Here is a 19,021-nt window from a genome sequence, read left to right on the forward strand (position 1 = left end):
TTTTTTTTTTGTGTGTGTGTGTCTTTGAAGGGTTGTAACTCTTATTTGGAAACTCTCCATGGGAATTAACTTGAACTCCGATCAACGAATGGATGGGAAACACACTTGTGTTGTCACCACGGCGACAGGAAGAAAGTCGTCCATTAGAGCGCGACCTAATGAGATATCGCTGTCGCGTCTCCGCACGAGAGGAGGTCAGCAGTTTCGAGTTCTGCTGACCCACTGGGAGACTTTTGAATAAGTCATGCCGAACCGGTGATGTCACGCTCATGGCACCCCTCAACTTAATTACAGGTATCGCTTTACACCTGGACGCTTGCCTTCCTTCCAAATCAGTGACCTCCCGTCCTCTGCAGGCGTGTTGATGCCCGGAAGGAAGAGTTTTTTAGAGTAAGCCTTCCTTTAGGGTGTGGCGTTTATTCATTCAAGTGGATGTCACCTGGAAAATGAATGAGGCACGGCGCCAAAATGCAGACTTTGCGAATACCGTGATGACTAGTCTGAAAACGGTGAAGGGTTAGCTCAGGAATGTATCCTCCCAATTTTGATGCATGACCTCCATCTTCGTCTTCCAGACAGCGTTGAAGACGAGTTGGAACTGTCAGCCGTGCGCCACCGGCCCGAAGGTTTGGGACAGCTGGAGGCGCAGACGCGCTTCTCCCGCAAGGAGCTGCAGATCCTCTACCGCGGCTTTAAGAACGTGAGTGAGTGGCACTTTGCAGCAGTTTATAGGGTGATGACGAAATTTTAGTTAACGTAACTTAACAAACGAAATAACTCAAATTCAATTGAAACTAAATTAAAAAAAATAAATAAATAAAATTTCTTAAAAAAAAAAAAAAAAAAACGAACTAAAACTGACTACTTACCGATACCAGGTATACCAGGATACATCATTTTAGAAAAAAAAACTAATATTAAAAATGAAATAAAGCATTTTTTATTACCTACATTTGATTTGTAAATGGTTGAATTTTTGCTTCACAATACCATAATGTTTTTTAAAAAAAATTTTTTTTATCTTGCACATAAGCAAAAAAACAACAATACAAAAATGAAACTAAAATGAAGCATTTTTTTTTATCTACATTTACATTGTGGATGGTTGTTTTAAAAAAGATTTTTGTTGAGTTTTTGCTATACAATACCATAATATATTTTTTTTATCTTGCACACACAGACACACAAAAAACAATGTGAGGGGAAAAAAACAAACAAAAAACTAAACTAAATGAAGCATTTTTTTTTTTTTTTACCTTCATTTGATTTGTGGATGGTTGTTTTCAATATACTTTGGTTGAGTTTTTGCTATTTAAATTTTGCAAACAAGAAAAAGAAAAACCCACAATATTAAGAAATTTTTTTTAAAAAATCAACTAAAATCAAGCATTTTTTTCAATTGTTCTTAAAAATATTTTGCTTTTTCCATATCACTTTGCGTGGATGTCTGCTTATGACAAGATGCGGTTTTGATGTAAACATTTCTCAAAATTCTGATCTGAACTTCCCCATAGAAATTAGGCAGAAATTTCCCACCCTTTTACAACTCTATTCATTGCTCATCCGTAGCTGCCTGAAGAAACCGTCAGAATAACGTCAGGCTTTTAAGGCCCGGCGGTCTAACACAATCTGGCATCATGAAGAGAAATTGATCCTTTCGTCCTTGGGCCAAGACAAATAAAGTGCCTCCATCTCAAGTGGCAGAATGAGGTCATTTGTCCTGACTGGTCGCTCAGGTGGTCGGGCCGGCTCCGGAAAAAAACCCTGACGTGAAAAGTGACAAAGGATGAGCCCGCGGCGTTGTACGACATCGCTGAATCACACGCAGTCTTTTGCGGCTGACCCCGGGGCACGGCCTCGGGGCGAGAGGTTGAAGTCCAATGGTGGCGAGGGCCTTTGATTTGCGTTCACAATTCCTTATTGCTTGATAGGGCCGCGGGAAGAAATTTCACACCTCACTGGCTTTGCACCCGACTCGTGGTTTTATGTTCATGGATGAGCAAATGTTACGAGCGTATCTAATCAAAGAAATATTTGTTCTGCCGTCTCACTCCAGTGCATTTGAGTTAAAATTCAGCTTCAGCATATGCGCCTTCCTCGCTCGTTCAATATATCACATATTTTTCAAAGTTGTCGTTTTTTATGGGTTTTTATGGTATATGCAAAAAGAGTGTTAAATATTACCTCTTTCCATGAAAGATGGAGAAGCTGCAGAAAATGAAATGATGAAACTGTGGCAAAAAAACGCACACAAAAAAGAAGTGAGGATTAAATTTGGAGAAAGTAAACTGGAAAAAGTGTAAGAATTGAGGAAACACAGTATTGTTTACATTCTATTTTGTGCTATGATTGTGTTTTTTTACTCATTATAATACTATAAAAAACTTTTTTTTTTCAGATTAAAAAAAACTTGGGTGGGCTGGAACGGATTAATGGCATTTCTATTAATTTAATAATTTATTTAGGTTATGAGCATTATTAACTCATTCACTGCCATTGACGGCTATAGACGTCAAAATTTATTTGAACTATTTCTATTAGTTTAACATTTTTTTCCACTTTTGCTGACAAGAGTATGAAAACCTAGGGAAAAAAATATTGTAAATTTAGAACAGATTAATCGTTAGTTAACTAGTGAAGTCATGTGATTAATTGCAATTTAAAAATGTAATCGCCTAATTTAAAAAATATATATTAAAAATAAGTGGTATTTAATCGTAATTAATCGCATGATAATTTTATATCTGTTATAAATGTACAATAAAGGTTTTCATAAAAAAATTCATAAAATGGGCAAAAAAAATTTAACTAATAGAAATACTTTTTGACGTCTATAGTCGTCAATGGCAGTGAACGAGTTAAGGAACAAATTCCACTGTAATGCCCTTGCATGTGGGAAAGGCGAACCACAGCTATGATGCACTTTTCAGCAGTTCAATAAATCAGGGAGCTGATGTTTCACATCGCAGGCATCACACAGTTTAAGTGTGATTAACACTTAACAGGTGTTACGTTTCAATGGGTTTAAAAGACAAACAAAAAGTTTCTTATATGGTCTCTCCTTGCAGGAATGCCCGAGTGGCGTCGTCAACGAGGAAACCTTCAAAGACATTTACGCCCAATTCTTCCCACAAGGAGGTTTGTGCTTTCCTTTAGTTGGCGTCGATATCCTTTTTCGAGCGACCGCTGTTGATTCTCTCTCTCTCTCAGACGCGTCCACGTACGCTCACTTCCTGTTCAACGCCTTTGACACGGATCACAACGGCTCTGTGAGCTTTGAGGATTTTGTCATGGGACTTTCCATCCTCCTGCGGGGCACCATACAAGAGAAACTCAACTGGGCTTTCAACCTCTATGACATCAATAAAGATGGTTACATCACCAAAGAGGTGCAGCAGGCCTGCGGGAAACCAAATGTTGACTTTTGGAGGAAATGTTGTTGCGTAGTGATGATGTCGTCCCGCAGGAGATGCTCGACATCATGAAGGCCATCTACGACATGATGGGCAAGTGCACGTACCCCGTGCTCAAAGAGGAGACTCCGCGCCAGCATGTGGAAGTATTCTTTCAGGCAAGTTTGAGATCTTTCACCTGGCATCGGGCTGATAACTTATTTTAAGGTATTGGGTACTTTTTGTGTCATTGTATTAAATGACATTTTATAAAGCAGTAGATAATGGATGGATATCGAACACACCAACAGTAATTTCTGGACTACAAGCCGCTACTTTTTTCACTTGCATTCAACACTGCGGCTAATACAAAGGTGCGTCTTATCCATCAGATCACAAGGGGGCGCACTATAAAGAAAGTGCATGAGCGTCAGGCAGAGCAAAACAAACCAAGTGAGCCCAAATACAGTAGGAGAGACACAAGACAATTTGCACCCTCTTTATGGAAAATAAAGTAGCGGGAACCCGGTGCAGTAACATTAACTCATTCACTGCCATTGACGGCTAAAGACGTCAAAAATTCATTTGAACTATTTCTATTAGTTTCACTTTTGTTAACAAGAATATGAAAACCTAGATTTTTTTTTATTGTACATTTAGAACAGATATACAATTTGTGATTAATCGTGAGTTAACTAGTGAAGTCATGCGATTAATTACAATTAAAAAAAATAACGTCTGACGCCCCTAATTTTTAATTATCTTTTCTTCTTTTTTTTTTATTAGGGGCATCAGGCGATTAAAATTTTTAATTGTAATTAATCACATGACTTCACTAGTTAACTCACAATTAATCACACATTTTACATCTGTTCTAAATGTACAGTAAAAAAAATTTCTAGGTTTTCATACTCTTAACAAAAGTGGAAAAAATGTGAAACTAATAAGTAGTTCAAATAAATTTTTGACGTCTATAGCCATCAATGGCAGTGAATGAGTTAAAAAAAAAAACCTACGGCTTACAGTCGGGCTTATACGTGTAGTATTCCCCAAATTTAGGTAGCGCGGCTTATAGTCAGGTGCGCCTTGTAGTCCAGAAATTGCTGTACTCTTGAGGGAAGATTGTCATTAAGGATAAAAAAAAAATAATAATAATAAAAAAAAAAGGTTTCCCTGACCTATATGTGGAAATTGGGGTGTCCAGCGATTACGATTTTTAATCGTAATTAAGCGCATGATTTCAATAGTTAACTCACGATTAATCCCAAATTTTTTAATCTGTTCTAAATGTACAGTAAAATATATATATATTTAGGTTTCATACTCTTGCTGACATAAAAGTGGGGGAAAAAATGTAAAATAGAAATATGGCAGGATCTTTTAGTCATTGATACAGTCATTTCATAATGATTCATAGAGACTGAGTTCAAATTAAAAACATGTACTGTAAAAACGAGTGTGATATTGATTTGTGTTGAAGTCAATTTTCTGCCACTAGACGGCATAATTGCATTTGTAAGACGCTGGTGACAGCACAGTATTTTTTTATTTTCAGATTAAGAGCTATCTAATCCACTGGTTCTCAACCCCAGTCCTTGAGTACCCCTATCCAGCCTGTTTTCCATGTCTCCCTAAGCAAACACAGCTGAGGATCGTTATCAGGCTTCTTGCAGAGCTAGCTGATTAGCTGATCGTTTGAAACACCTGTGTTGGCTGTGGGAGACATGGAAAACAGGCTGGATAGGGGTACTCGAAGACCGCGGTTAAGAGCCACTGATCTAATCTTTAAAATGGAGTAACTTGTGAATTTCTACAATTTTTTTTAATTGTAAAAAATTATAAAAATCTTGATGTGGACGTGTCTGCTGTGTTGCGGCTGGAATTCCCCTAGCACAGGCTTTCCAAGTAAGAGGCGGTCATTAATTGTGCGTTAAAAAAAATGAGTGGCATTAAAGCAACTTTAACTCATTCACTGCCATTGGCGGCTATAGACGTCAAAAATTCATTTAAACTATTTCTATTAGTTTAACATTTTTTTCCTACTTTTGCTAACAAGAGTATGAAAACCTAGAATTTAAAAAATATATAATTTAGAACAGATATAAAATTTGTATATCTAAAAAAGATATAATTTGTGATAAATCGTTAGTTAACTAGTGAAGTCCTGTGATTAATTACAATTAAAAAAATGTAATTGCCTGACGGGCCTAATTAAAAAAAAAAAAAAAGGGGCGTTTAATCGTAATTAATCGCATGATAATTTTATATCTGTTATAAATGTACAACAAAAAAAATCTAGGTTTTCAAAGAAAAAATTATGAAATGAAAACATTTTTAAACTAATAGAAATAGTTCACATGAATTTTTGACGTCTATAGTCGTCAATGGCAGTGAATGACTAAATTTAACGCACAAATTTTGACACCCCTATTGGAAATACTTTTTCATATAAAGGAATCCAGCGATAGTTCTTGTGGTCTTATGAATCGTGATTTTCCCCTTCTCCCCCCCGAACAGAAGATGGATAAGAACAAAGACGGCGTGGTGACCATAGACGAGTTCATCGACTGCTGCCAAAATGTAAGCGGCCGTCGTGACGTGGCGACATTTTGTCACGCTTGCGATATCTTTAAACCGCGTGCGTTTTTTCTTCTCTTTGTTTTGTCACCAGGATGAAAACATCATGCGCTCCATGCACCTCTTTGAAAACGTCCTTTAACTTTACGCCCCCGGGGAGAGAGTTTGGCCTCCGCTCATCGCGTTTTGTTCCTGACTGGGAACACTTTGGAAATGCTTCCCTTTACTGTTCGTCCGTTGTTTTGCTGCCAGATGATCGCACTGTGACCTTTAGGTTCCCGTTCATCCACATTCCGCCCTGTTACTATTATTTCCAGAGTGTTCCATTACACCTGGTATATTGTTTTCAATTGTATATAGCAGTGCTTCTAAAAACGTTTCACGCCACCGAGTACAACTTGAAAAACGACTTGGCTCTCGATGTACCACCGTCATGAACGACATTCCAATATAGTAGCGTAACTTCAATTTAGGGAATATTTGCCGGAAGAAGGCCAGGATGGGACTGAACGTTTTAGTCCACACAAGCACATCGATAGTTTATATTAAATGTATGGATAGTATATTAGACAATAATAACACACACAAATTGGTTTTTGTTTTCTTTTTCAAGCATTTTTTTTTTTGTGTTATTTATACAGTGCGTTACGCTCATTTTAACGGTGTAGTTTTAAAGGACACAAATGTGAATTTTTGTTTTAAAAAATATGTTCATGTTTCATTTGACGTCCTTAAAATGACTCTTAATATTGTATAGCATTAGCTAATCTAACAGGTGTGTGTGTGTGTTGGATATTTTTCCTCCATGTTAGGTAAGGAAAACGTTTCCTGACATGAAAAGTCATCATGATACATTTCTACATTTCTGTAAATATACCACAAGGTGAAAATAAACTGATAAATCTCTATTTCTCCGATTTGTTTCCATACACAAACTATTGAAGATTAAATCAGCCAAAAAATTGGGTAAATTCATTTTGCTGTGCTTTGCTGCCCTCTAGTGGCGTCAAAGTGAAGACACAGGAGCTTTCTCTTACCTGCAAGTATGTATAAGGTTGTTTTTTTTAATCACAACTTTGTATTGTTTTCTATTATTCAAAAGACAAATACTAAAATGACCTGATCTTATGTTTTAATAAAAACCAAATAGGCTGTCAATTTTCAACTAAAAGGCAGACGGCATTTGCATTTATCTTGTACAAAAAAGACATTTAAAGGCAGCAAAAAGGACAATATTGAGGAATGTTGACACGTAGCGTTTTACAGACAGGGAAATGAATGAAAAGGTATTCTTAAAATTTTCTTTTTAAATAAAAACAATTTGTTGGTCCTTGTTTCAGCATTCTGGATTGGTGAAAATAACCAAATATTTGCTTAATATAAGTACATTAACATGAGTGTTTCATGTGAAAATTCTGCAGAATGGCGTCCTGTTTGTCTGGAGTTAACAGGCAGGAATGTGGCGGGGGGAAATGGAAGGCAACTTTGGCACTTGCAGGGTTAAAGGTCACTCTCGCCGCTTTCCGTGTTTGGTCCCGAAATGTGAAAAGTCCATTTGAGTTTCCGGCGAGGGGAACTTTTTTTCTTTTTTAGGTGAGAAGTTGTCTAATCTCCCGGTGAACGTGGCAAAGGAAGTCCATGTAGGAGGTGCCGCCGTGCAGGCCTTTGTCTTCCACCAGGAATTGGCGGAACATCATTTCCGGCTTGTCCTTCTGCCTCACAATGTGAAGCTAGGAGGGAACAAAAATGAAAATAATAAATACATAAAAGCTGTGCTGTGAAATCATGTAAAGATGAGTCTCTTACCTTCATAGATCTGGGCCTCTTTTCCAGATGGTCATTAATGATGGATCGGACCTTCTTGGATAGCGGGTTGTCTAGCTCCGGCAGGACACACTGATAAGAGAGAGGGGGGTAAACTGGTAAGTCTGTGTTCTGCGTTTCGAATTGAATTGATAGAAAATCTAAACAAACAAAAAAAATGAATTTACATCTTGGGCTTAGTTTTCCAAATCAGTTTTTAAAAATTAAACATGGATTTATGTTTATTTATTTTTATATATCTCCTGTAATGGTGATGCGGATTGTGTGCATTAATATGTTAGAAAATATTTCTTTTTTTAAGTGTTCAACTTATTTTGCTTTCTTTTCCTTTAATTTAAAAATAATTCAATTTGTTGGAAAATCCCCCCAAAAATAAGTTTTTTTCTCTTTCAACAAAAAAAAATAGTCTAAGTAATCTGTATTTTTTCCTTTAATAAAAAAAATCCAAGTAGAATCATTATGTTTAAAAAAATCTAAACATTTAAAAAAAAGAAAATTCCCCTTTTTAATAAAAAAATAATAATCCAAATATAGTCATTGTGTTTGTGTTGGAAAAAAAAAACCCAAACACTTAAGTTTTGTTCTCCTTCAATAAAAAAATATTCTAAGTATAGTCAGCTTGTTTTTGAGTAAAAAAAAAATCTAAACAAAATTTTTTTTTTCCCCATCCATCCATCTTCTTAACCACTTGTCCTCACAAGGGTCGCAGGGAGTATTTTTTCCCGTTTAGTCATTGTTTGTGCTTAAAAAAAAATCACAAAAAAAAAAGTTTTCCCTTTAATAAAGAAAATCCAAGTATAGCCATTGTGTTTGTCAACAACAACAACAATGTGTGTATATATATATATATATATATATATATATATATGCAAAGTCTTGCTTTTCTGATAATGGATAATAGCAGGTCAAATTGACCTGTTTGAAAAACAAAAATCAGATTTAGCTTCTTTTGCTAGCCTTGATTTTGTCCCTTTTCCCTTTTAAAGATAAAATAATTGAACTTGTATCGTTAAAAAAGTGAGTCACAGTGACGCATAACCAACAAGCTGTCTAAACCTACATTAGGTCAAAGTGATCGGAGAACATGCTTTCTGTTGATGAGCGCAACGTTTCAACCAACCATGTGAGCCTGCAGGTGGGCGAGCGAAGGCACGTTGAAGAGGCCCTGGATCACGTCCGGTGGGCTGGCTTGACCCAGCCACAGAAACAAGGCGTGCCCGTTCTCCAGCAGAAACACGCCGTCGTCCGCCAGCCGCTCCTCGGAGCAGCGAACCGGCGTGGGCGGGACCTCGCTGCCGATGTCCATGTTGTGCTAGAAAGAAAGGAGAACTTGATTTGTCTGTTTTGGACCGCTTGTTGCCGGTGATGTGGGAAGGTCCGTACCAGCGGGATGAGGCGTGGGTAGAGCAGCAGCTGGGTGTCCTCCACCGCCATGGCCATGACGGCGAGCCTCTGATGGGCGCGATCGTCCGTCGGCAGCTCCGTGCTGCCGGTCAGGGGGGCCGTTTTCATCAGGCTGTTCATGTAGACCGGGAACACCTTCATGGCGTCCGGCAGGATCAGCTACACGCAGCATAGAGAAAATTCAGAATCAATTTTCAATTTCCCCAAATCGATTTTATTTAAATTATTTCATACTGTCTTGCCCTTGTTTATGTATGCTTTTATTGGGAGCACTGTTTATGTTGTACACAATTTGGCCACTTAGGGGCAGTGTGGTTCCGCGCGTTCTGATACACTGTTCAGTTGTAGCCACTTAGAGAGTAGAAGGAAAAAGTCACAATCAAGTTATGCCAATAAAATGTGTTTTTTTGCAGCGTAGGAAGAGCATATGCCGGTGAGTAATGTTAAGATTTTTCTCTGTATGCCTTCCTGAAGCGTGTTGTATGAATAGCCGTTCTTTGGAATGATAAAAGTGCCGAGAGTAGCGCGCTAATTAGCATTAGTGAGTCAATGGCACGTTCCATTGTGCGTTAGCCTTGAGCTACTTTCAGGACAAGCTAAACAAGTCACTGCTTTAATTGTAATTTTAGTTGCCACCCGTCCAGTTTTGCCCAGAATTGTTCTCTTTTTTTTGACCAGCTGAAAATAAAAAGCTCTCCCAGGACACAATTTGTCCCGTTTTTTTTTTTTTTTTTTTAAAGGAAGAATGCAAAAAGCTAATTTGATTTCCTTTTTTCTGTAGTCTCAAAATGTCCCCTGCGCTACTGTACGTACTAATTCTGGGTGAGGTTTTTCTAGAATAGTACAATACACGTTGCCACGTCGTGTTTGTATCTTAGTGTTTTTTAGAGTGTATGCCTTGTTTGTAATTTACAGTGTGTGTGTGTGACTAAGTGAATAATGAATATTCCACTAAGTTCCGTTTGTTTTGTGATGAGTGACATATATTGCATTACAGTCTCTCTGTCGAAAAAAAATTCTCAGCTTTTATATACATTTGAGCAAAAAGTGGCACGTTCAAAATTATTCATACATTTCTCCTCAGAAATCAATAGAAAATCCTTTATTGGTTTACTACAGCAAATAAAACTATATTTTTGCTTATCAGCTTTTTGCATAACGCGGCTGTTATTTTTGCCCATTCATCTTTAGCAATCAGCTCTTCTTCTCATCACCCTGATCTTTAATTCCCTTCACAAATTTTCAACTGAATTCGAGTCTGGACTGTCTAGGCCACTAAAAAACATTAATATTTTCACCTGCAAGCCATTTCTTAGCCACTTTTGCTGTGTGTTTGGGGATTTTGGCATGCTAATATATATAATATATATACACATATTCAAAATTTGCCGGGGCTATGAATAATTTCAAGCTTGATTAGGTGTTACTTTTTTTTTCACAAATCCAAGGTGGCAACCCGAGTCCACTCTGTATGGTCAGTGAAAACGGAACAGGGTGATACAGATACTAGCATCGGACTCTTTTTGAGGGAGTGCTCGCTGTCTGCTAAACTGTAGTCAGTTTGCTCAGGGAGGGCAGAATATACTGTAAAAGTGCTAAAATTTATAGCTAGCTACATAGAGTAGCAGTTGTGGTCCACGCACTGTTTTTGTGGGGAAAAAAAGCACTTTCCTTATAATTCAAAACTTCTGAATCATGACGATTTTTTGCACATCTATAAATTGAAGTGGAAATCATTGTCAATCAAAAATGGATTCTGAATCAAATCGCAGACCCAAAAATCGGAATCGAATCGTGAGACAGTCAAAGATTCCCACCCCTAGTGCGTTCCAGATAACTTTTCAGCTCTCCGACATTAAGCGAGCGCTTTGGAGGAAGCTCACCTGGCTGGCGACCGAGGCGCTGGCGCAGTTCTTCCTGTAGCAGGCCAGCATGTGTGCCGTCTGGTTGACCAGGATGTCCCGCACGTTCTTCAGCGGCTGGTTGAGGATGGCGCGATAGGCTGCGTGGACGCCATAAAAGCTCATTGTTTCACTATCGTGCAAGGCTGGAATCCCGCGTGCCGTCCAACTCACCGGATTTGGCGAAGAAGTTAACCAGCGCGTCCGTCTCGCAGCTCTTGTAGAGCTCGGACAAGTGCGAGCTGCAGTTGAGGCCGAGGTTGAGGATGCGCAGACGCCGCTGCCCGCCCACCGTGGTGTACAGCAAGGCGCACTGCGGAGAACCGTTTGGTTTTGTCGAGCGTCAGCGAGTGGCGGCAGGCCACGTGATGCGCTCGGGGGCAACGCACCTGGAGGAAGGCGCCCGTCTCCTCGCCGAGCGCGTCGTCGTGCTTGAACTCCACCGTCACGGCCTTGTCGCAGTCCACCGCCGCCATCTCCACGTCGGTGGTGTTGTTCATGTGGATGGCGCCGAAGAAGTCGGTGGCTCGGAAGCCTGAAGACGGTTTCACGGATGTTTGATACCACTTTTTTTTCAGACCAATACTAGTAGGAGTACTCAACCAATACCACTAGTTCTTATGATACAAAACATTTTTAAGAAAGCAGATTAAAAAAATATATAAATAAATAAAAAAGCAGACCTATATATCCCAACATAGCATTGCATGATGTTAATGGCAATTTTCTATTCTTCTCATTTCTAATTCCTGATCGTACAACAGTTTTGGCTGCCATTTCGAGTACCAATACCCGATACCTGGTATAGGTACTCGCCCATCTCTAATAAGAAGCATAATAAAAATGAATGCAATGAAGTAAACTGTTTTCATAAAGTGGAATTACTGTAGAATTCATGTGCGACAATTGCTCTGTACTGTTCTAGGGCGGTCACTACCGAATATTTTTAGAATCGATTATTCTATCGATTAATCGGATTTGCAAAATATTATTTTTTTTGCAGTTTTTTTTAAAGTTTGTTTTCCAAAGTAAAATGGAATGATTACTGTTGAGAGGATGAAGTCAGATGACTTAGACAATTTCAAGTTAAACTAGACTAGGTGCAATTTCTGCAGAAATTGTGTGGGAATGCTAATAGCCGAATGCTAAGCTCAATACTAATAGCCGAATGCTAAGATGAATGCTTATAAAGTAAATTGAAAGATAAATTATGTGAAAATGACAAAGTATTCATTGTAGTTGAAAGATAAATTAATAAAAAGAACACTTGAACCCGGGAGGTGTGAACTTTTCAAGCAAGTTAAAATTCATATGGAAAACTGCTATCTGAAAATATTCATTCCATTCATTTAGATGGAAAAGTGCTTCCAGCATTCCCACAATAATAATAAAGGTCAGAAACAACATATGTGGGAGCATTCCCACAACAATGGCTCTAAACGATTACTTGATAATGAAAATAGTTGATTATCGATTACTTGAAGAGTTGAGAAATGTGGAAGGAGGAGGTCAATATGTCAGAAGTCTGCATTGTTTTGGGAATCTTTTGGAAAAGTGTAACTTGTTGCCGATTAATCGATTCATTTTGTCCTCCACGTCCACCCTGTTATTCTGTCTTACTTCTGCTAATGTTCGTTCCTCTCCTGTCCAGCACGTGCCTCTACTCTACTTATTTAAATGTTTTCACCACCTCCTATCTTGATGTGAACTCAATCCAAAGTCGTATATCTCACCTGTACTGGTCCGAACACGCATGACGGCATCAAACCCGATGCTCTTCTGCACTTCCTTCCTCAGGTCTCTCAGGAAGTGCTCGGCGTCCGTGTCCACCTGCGACACCGCGTGTTAGAAAACCAAGCGCCTGGCAGGCGGAAGTGAATCGGCGCCTCACCTGGAAGTTGTTGTACTTAAAGACCGAGCCGCCGGTGTGCGACGGCACGTCCGCCATGGTGGCCACGTCCACGTACTGGTTGGGGAAGAGGAAGAGGTCCACGCAGCAACCCTGAGCCACGCAGTCCTTGGACAGCTGCTCGTACGTCCCCTTCACGGGCTGGAACAGCGTCTTCTCTTTTTCGGTGTTGACCAGCTTTTTGTCGTCCCTGTTCTTCAGCTTTCCGGGAGCTTCCGCGGTGGGCATGGACGAGTGGAAGATGAAGAGCTTGCCGCTGCAGTCCGCTTCCTGTCGCGAAACGCCCCCCGCTTAGAAAGATACTCCGGGATTTTCCTATCCTTAGAAACTGACCTTGAACGCCTCCACCCCAGCTTGGATGATGGGAGCAAAGACCGTTTCGCTCTCGTTGGTTTCCGTGAACATGTCGGGGATCTGGTTCAGGAGGCTGCGAGGTGCACAAAGAAAATCTGTAGTTCAAACGAAAGTTTTTGCAGCTTAAAAAAAATAAATACGAGGGGGGCGGGGGCGTCTTCCTCACTTGCAGACGAGCGCCCGGGACTCTTGGAAGTCGACCAGGAAGCCGTCGGGAAGCGGCACGTACATCTCGGCCATGTCGGACACCACCAACATCTGCGGCTGCGACAGCGAGCTCTTGACGTTGTAGAAGTGGAGCGTCTTGCCGTAGGTGGCGAAGCCCACCTTGATGGCCGAGCTTTCGGCACCCTCCTCCCTAGTGAGTCAAGTAAGTTAATACTAGAGGTGTGACCCAAAAAAAAAAACACTTTTGATTCGCATGACATAATCGAGATTCTCATTTACTACTTAAGCATCGATATAAAATATCCCAAAATCGATTGTATTTATTTTATACTGTCTTCCCCTTGTTTGTGTGTGTCTTTATTGGGAGCGCTGTTCATGTTGTACATGATTTGGCCACTTGGTTCCGCGTGTTCAGATACACTCTTGTAGCCATATTAACTCACTGGCATTCACTGCCATAAATTAATTAAAAAAAATAAGATTCAACTTTTTTTTTTTTAAATGAATCACATGACCACTTATTAGCTCGCAATTAATCACAAATTTTATGTCTGTTCTAAATGTACACTAAAAAAATTCTAGGTTTTCATACTCTTGTTAACAAAAGTGGGGGAAAAAATGTTGAACTAATAGAAATAGTTTAAATTATTTTTTGACGTTTATAGCCGTCAATAGCAGTGAATGAATAAAAAAAAAGATTCTTAAAAATTCGGGGCGTCAGGCGATTACATTTTTTAATTGTAATTGATCGCATTACTTCACTAGTTAACTCACTATTAATCACAAATTTTATATCTGTTCTAAATGTACAATTAAAAAAATCTAGGTTTTCATACTGATGTTAACAAGTGTGGACACTAATAGAAATAGTTCAAATGAATTTTTGACGTTTATAGCCGTCAATGGCAGTGAATGAGTTAAAGAGTAGAAGAAAAAAGTTACAATCAAGTTATATCAATACAAATTAATGGAGTACTTTCCACAGTCAAGTGTATTTAGTGCCGCTTCCATGACTGAAAAAGTACTACTGGTGTCGGTATGAAAAAGTCATCTTTAATTCATTCACTCGCAGCCATTTTCACCGAAGCAACCCTCTTCGCTCCCGGCTCTGTGACTAGATTTTGGCTGATTTTGCAAAGCCCACAGAATATTGTGTTCTATTGCTACAAAAACATGAAACCTACCAAAAGAAACATTAGAGTCTCTTCTTTTATGAGGGAAAAAAAACCCATATTTCTAATATCTTTTTCTGTTTTGCAGCAATTAGCATTAGAATGTGAATCATGATTCACAAATCTGTTGTGGGGGAAGCAGCTTGTTCTCAACATGGCCCTAGTTGATCTCTGCTGCCACCTGCTGGCCATTTTTTGTAATAACTACCATTGCTTTAAGCGAACTCTTCAGTCCAGAGGCTGCATCAAAGCCTTCTGTATGCTCTAGCATAAAAAAAAAACCCATTAAAAACGTATAATTACGTTTTTTGGGAGCGTGGTAATATTTAAAATAGAACGTGGTGATGTCATCTTCAGTCGACAGCAAGTGGAATTTTTTTTTTTAAAGTTATTAGTTGTACATGAAAAATAATGACGTATCCCTTTAAATTGCTCGTCATAAGCACTAGAATGAAACAGTGCCGCTTAGTGGATGGTTTGGGAAATGACATTTTAGTGACATTGCTTAAAGTGATATCCAGTTTTTACTTGGGCAGCTTGTCCAGCAGCGTCTTGAGCTCGTCGCAAATGAGCCTGACCAGTCCGCTCTTGATGTTGTTGTAGGACACGTCGATCATGAAGATGTAGGCGGGCGGCTTGGGAGGCTTGTTGTTCTGTGGGGGGACCGACACAGACCAAATTGAGTCCAATTTGCCCGACTTGAAATTTTCAGTTCACCAAGCAGCGCACGCGTGACCGGAATGTTTGCCTTGCAGTAGTCCAGCGTGGCGACCATCTCGTAGGATCCCAGCGACAGCTCCGCCCGCTCGTAAAAGTCCACCCGCCGGCCCATGTGATCCAGATGTTGGAAGTAGAAGACGGGCACTGCACAGAGTCAAAAGTTTCAATGCATCCAAATAACAGCTGACATTGATTTTTTTTTTTTTTTGAGTGTGGACCTTCATTGACGCAGCTGCAGAAAGCGCACTGGAAGCGGCGGCCGCCGTCGAGGAACTGCATGTAGGGGCACATGTAGGCCTTGCATCGGTTGCAGCGGATGGGACCGCTTTCGCCGTGGTTCACCAGGTACAACGGCGCCTGGCCACAAAGCAGGTGACTCATTCGCATGTGAGCGTCCTCTCTGCCAGTAGTTGCGCACTTAACATTGCCTAAAAAGGTTTACGGGACAAGGCCAGCTCGACTGGTTGTGTGTGTGTGTGTGGAGAGGGGGGTCAGTCTGTTTCAGAACACTTTGACCGCACAGGATCCAAAAGGAGGTACACGCGTCAAATAAGAACCAGCACAAGAGCGTTATCCTAAACCATGCTGCAAATAAGTCCGAATAAATGTCAACATCCTTGCCAGCAAAACTGTCCTGCTTTGCCGTTTCAACAGAGCATCTTACGACATTTCAAAAAGGACAAAAACAACAACATAAAACACAAATAGGTGAATTTGGGAGTGGCCAATCACAAATATGCAGATGAAGTTTACAATACAACAAGTTTGCAAATCGATTATGGAAAAGTGTACAAATATGTTTAAACATACTTGCGAATATGTTCTACTGTACTTTGAAAGTATTTGCAAGTACATCGTGTTTGTAGGCTGAATGCTAAAAACGTAGCATTTTTTCCCCCCATAATGAGTTTTTTAAAAATGCTTATTTTGTTAGCATTCAGCCTACGTTATATCAATATGTTGGAAAATTAAACATTATTTATTCATATTTTTTTATGATTTATTATGTCTACAGTGCATGATTTCTGTTCAGCATTATGGGGAAAAAACATGTACAAATAAACAAAGGATTAAATCTACAAACGTATGGGTTTAACATAGTCAAATGCAAAAAAAAAAAAAAAAATTGTAATAAAAATTTTAATTTATGTCAACAACCTGTGGCATTATGGGAAAAAAATGCTAAGCATTTATCAGTAAGCATTAAGCAAGTATCTTTGAATGTATTTCCACATTCATAATATTGTGACTAGGCTCTTAAATGTAACATTTAAATGAGTGTGCGTGAAACCCACCTCATTCTTTGGCAAATGAGCAAACGGTTTGACAATGCACGCCAGGGGCACCTGGCACTGTTTGGCCAGCTCGGCGGTACACGGTAAAGAGTATGTGGTGCAGCGGATGAACCTGGGACTGGCGTGGCCTAAAGTGGATCAAATCTAGAGTGAAAATGGGAACAGGATCACGTTCCCTCCAGGAGGGAGGGAGGGGAAGGGAGCTATACCTTGGTCTTGCACGGTGAAGTTGGTGGTGACCAGAGGTGGGACTTGTCCTCGGATGTTGGTGCTGAAGACTTGTCCTCCGTGTCTGGCTTGGTCGTTCTCAATCACTTGTGTCTGAAATCAAACAAGGAATCCATTGATGGACTTACAGCAGGACCGAGCTGCCGATGCCGCATGAACGGTCCACTCACAGTGCTTGGGATGGAGTCCAAATCCAGTTTCTTCTGGGGCGGACCAGCTTGTGGGCCCAATCCAGCAGGGAAACCTCCTGGCTGCGGTCCTGCCATGTGGCCACCCATAAACGGACCTATTCACAAATTAGAGCAGGTAAGCCTTCACCAAAATTCTTCATACTGTATTTTTTTTTTAAACACATTCAATATTTCAACATTTCTGTCCTGCATCAACTTTTGAATAAAAACACCCAAATTGCACTTTGGCACTGCTTCACAGGACCACAAATGTAAAGGGGTCGGGGTCATCCATGTACCTGCTTGTTGCGGGTATCCAGGTGGACCAGCAGGCCCGGGTCCAGGCTGATGGAACCCTCCGGGAGCTGCAGGAGGAGGCGGTCCGGGGTAGGGTCGGCCCATGGACATGCTCGTCGGCGGGGCCATCTGGGGCTGCATGGGGGGCTGCATGGGGAGCTGCTGCGCGGCAACTGGAGTGGGGGGTCCCTGGAAAGGCTGCTGGGCCATGGGGCTCGTCGCGGATGGGGAGCTCTGAACGGGCCCTGGGGGAAGAAAGCGGCACCTCGTTGGTTCGAGGCCAACCGATGACATGTTGATGATCGCTTACCATAGTTGCCCAAGTTCATGCCGCTCATCTGATTTGTGAGCTGCATCGGTGGAGGCGGGGCTGAAGAGGCCATGCTGTTGTACGACGACTGTGGGGGTTGCCCGTAAGTGGCTGGGGGGTACCTGACCAGGGTGATATAAAAAATAAATAAGATAAACTAGAACGTAACGGGAGTCACAATTTCCAATTTCCTCGCAGGCAAACGTGCAGACCTTTGCAGATGAGCTCCATTCTGCTGGCTGTTTGGACTGTAAGGACCTGACCCGGGAGGTAGAAGCAGGCCAGGACCCGAGGCCGCCGGTGATTTCAGCACAGCTAAGCACACACAGAGAGTCCAATTTGCAGTACTTCTATTTTTTTTTTCAAGTATCTGTACTTTTCAGAGTGCATGTATGTTTTTATTTTTTATTTTTTAAATCTGCTGCACATGATGCTTGCTCACCTGTAGGAGGCGGCGCAAACGCCTGTGGTGCTCCTCCGTAGTGTCCATAGTGAGGCTGTGGAGGAGCGGGTCCAAATCCACCTTGGTAGCCCCCCAACCCCGGCTGGGCCTGAGAGTACGGGGGAGTGGCAACGTAACCCTGTTGACTCATTTGGACGCTCTTCTCATGCCAAGAATTGGTCTCTTACAATCTGCAAAGATGCAAAAGTACAATTTAAAACTTTACCAAACCAATTAAAAAAAAAAAAAAGTGTTTCACATTAACTTTGGAATGCTATAATAAAAAAAACAGTAGTCTTTATGTGCTCCACTAGAAGGTAGTTAAAGGCTTGAAGTCTACTTCCAGTAGGTTCAAATCCATTTTTTGCCAACAATAACATCTGCTACTTCACACGTGCATCCATGTGCAACATTGACCTTTGAGATTTCTCGATGGGAGATAAAGCAGGCGGGCGTATCGGCGTGAAACTTTTGTTATCTATGAAAGGAGCTACATAACAGAAACACGCCTGCATTGTAGAAATGCACAATAGCAAGAAACACACTGGCCCATTCATATTCTATATTCTCGGCTAGAGGCATAAGCCAACCAAATAAGCACCCTCTCTCCCTACAGCCAATAGGGGGCAACAAGAAAAACAGTGCCTGCTAAGGTAATAGTAATATAGTTATAGTTCATTCCAGTATTTCACTTCGTGCTTTGAGAATTCCGAGCTTCCATCACAAGTCAAAACCGCGATCAATTTAGTGAAAGGAAGCTCTCTGCTCATTGAAAAGCATTGGACTTTGGATCCTTGATTTGTAAAGATTATTTTTGATTTCAAAATGTGATTAAATGACGTTTGACTACTATACCAA

At 40.5% G+C, this 19,021-nt stretch overlaps 2 protein-coding genes and 1 long non-coding RNA gene across 13 annotated transcripts in view; 2 read left to right on the forward strand and 1 right to left on the reverse strand.

The window, feature by feature from the left end:
* Nucleotides 1–6,877, forward strand: part of kcnip4a (potassium voltage-gated channel interacting protein 4a) — a 50,489-nt gene extending 43,612 nt beyond the window's left edge. For 6 of the 9 annotated variants that reach the window (XM_077544080.1, XM_077544084.1, XM_077544081.1 and 3 more), the window contains 5 exons: nt 576–700; nt 3,069–3,389; nt 3,467–3,571; nt 5,910–5,972; nt 6,064–6,877. In XM_077544080.1, the coding sequence (XP_077400206.1) occupies nt 576–700; nt 3,069–3,389; nt 3,467–3,571; nt 5,910–5,972; nt 6,064–6,111 (662 nt within the window). In that variant the 3' untranslated portion in view covers nt 6,112–6,877. The remainder of the gene's footprint in view (nt 1–575; nt 701–3,068; nt 3,390–3,466; nt 3,572–5,909; nt 5,973–6,063) is intronic. The other 3 variants (XM_077544086.1, XM_077544088.1, XM_077544087.1) reach the window with 1 other exon arrangement.
* A 207-nt stretch (nt 6,878–7,084) lies between these two features.
* On the reverse strand, nt 7,085–18,314 carry sec24d (SEC24 homolog D, COPII coat complex component). Its single transcript, XM_077544079.1, has 21 exons — nt 18,164–18,314; nt 17,934–18,036; nt 17,722–17,843; nt 17,414–17,656; nt 17,115–17,230; nt 16,926–17,037; nt 16,717–16,844; nt 15,640–15,778; nt 15,450–15,565; nt 15,230–15,354; nt 13,528–13,719; nt 13,341–13,434; nt 12,990–13,277; nt 12,832–12,928; nt 11,488–11,633; nt 11,273–11,411; nt 11,081–11,199; nt 9,177–9,356; nt 8,914–9,105; nt 7,776–7,865; nt 7,085–7,699 (listed from the first exon to the last, which is right to left on the reverse strand). Exons 1-21 carry the CDS (start codon nt 18,312–18,314, stop codon nt 7,559–7,561), a joined length of 3,033 nt encoding a protein of 1,010 aa, XP_077400205.1. The 3' UTR covers nt 7,085–7,558.
* Nucleotides 9,100–18,292, forward strand: LOC144034912 (uncharacterized). Of its 3 annotated transcripts, none has more exons than XR_013288318.1 (9): nt 9,100–9,630; nt 12,896–13,130; nt 13,209–13,441; nt 13,534–13,731; nt 15,305–15,793; nt 17,053–17,250; nt 17,377–17,824; nt 17,920–18,065; nt 18,170–18,292. It is a non-coding gene; the product is annotated as an uncharacterized LOC144034912 (long non-coding RNA). The 3 variants fall into 3 exon arrangements; XR_013288320.1 differs by having other exon boundaries at nt 17,075–17,250; XR_013288319.1 differs by having other exon boundaries at nt 13,534–13,722.
* Nucleotides 18,315–19,021: the final 707 nt, after the last annotated feature.

Source organism: Vanacampus margaritifer, chromosome 15 (assembly GCF_051991255.1).
Source record: "Vanacampus margaritifer isolate UIUO_Vmar chromosome 15, RoL_Vmar_1.0, whole genome shotgun sequence".
Lineage (NCBI taxonomy): Eukaryota > Metazoa > Chordata > Actinopteri > Syngnathiformes > Syngnathidae > Vanacampus > Vanacampus margaritifer.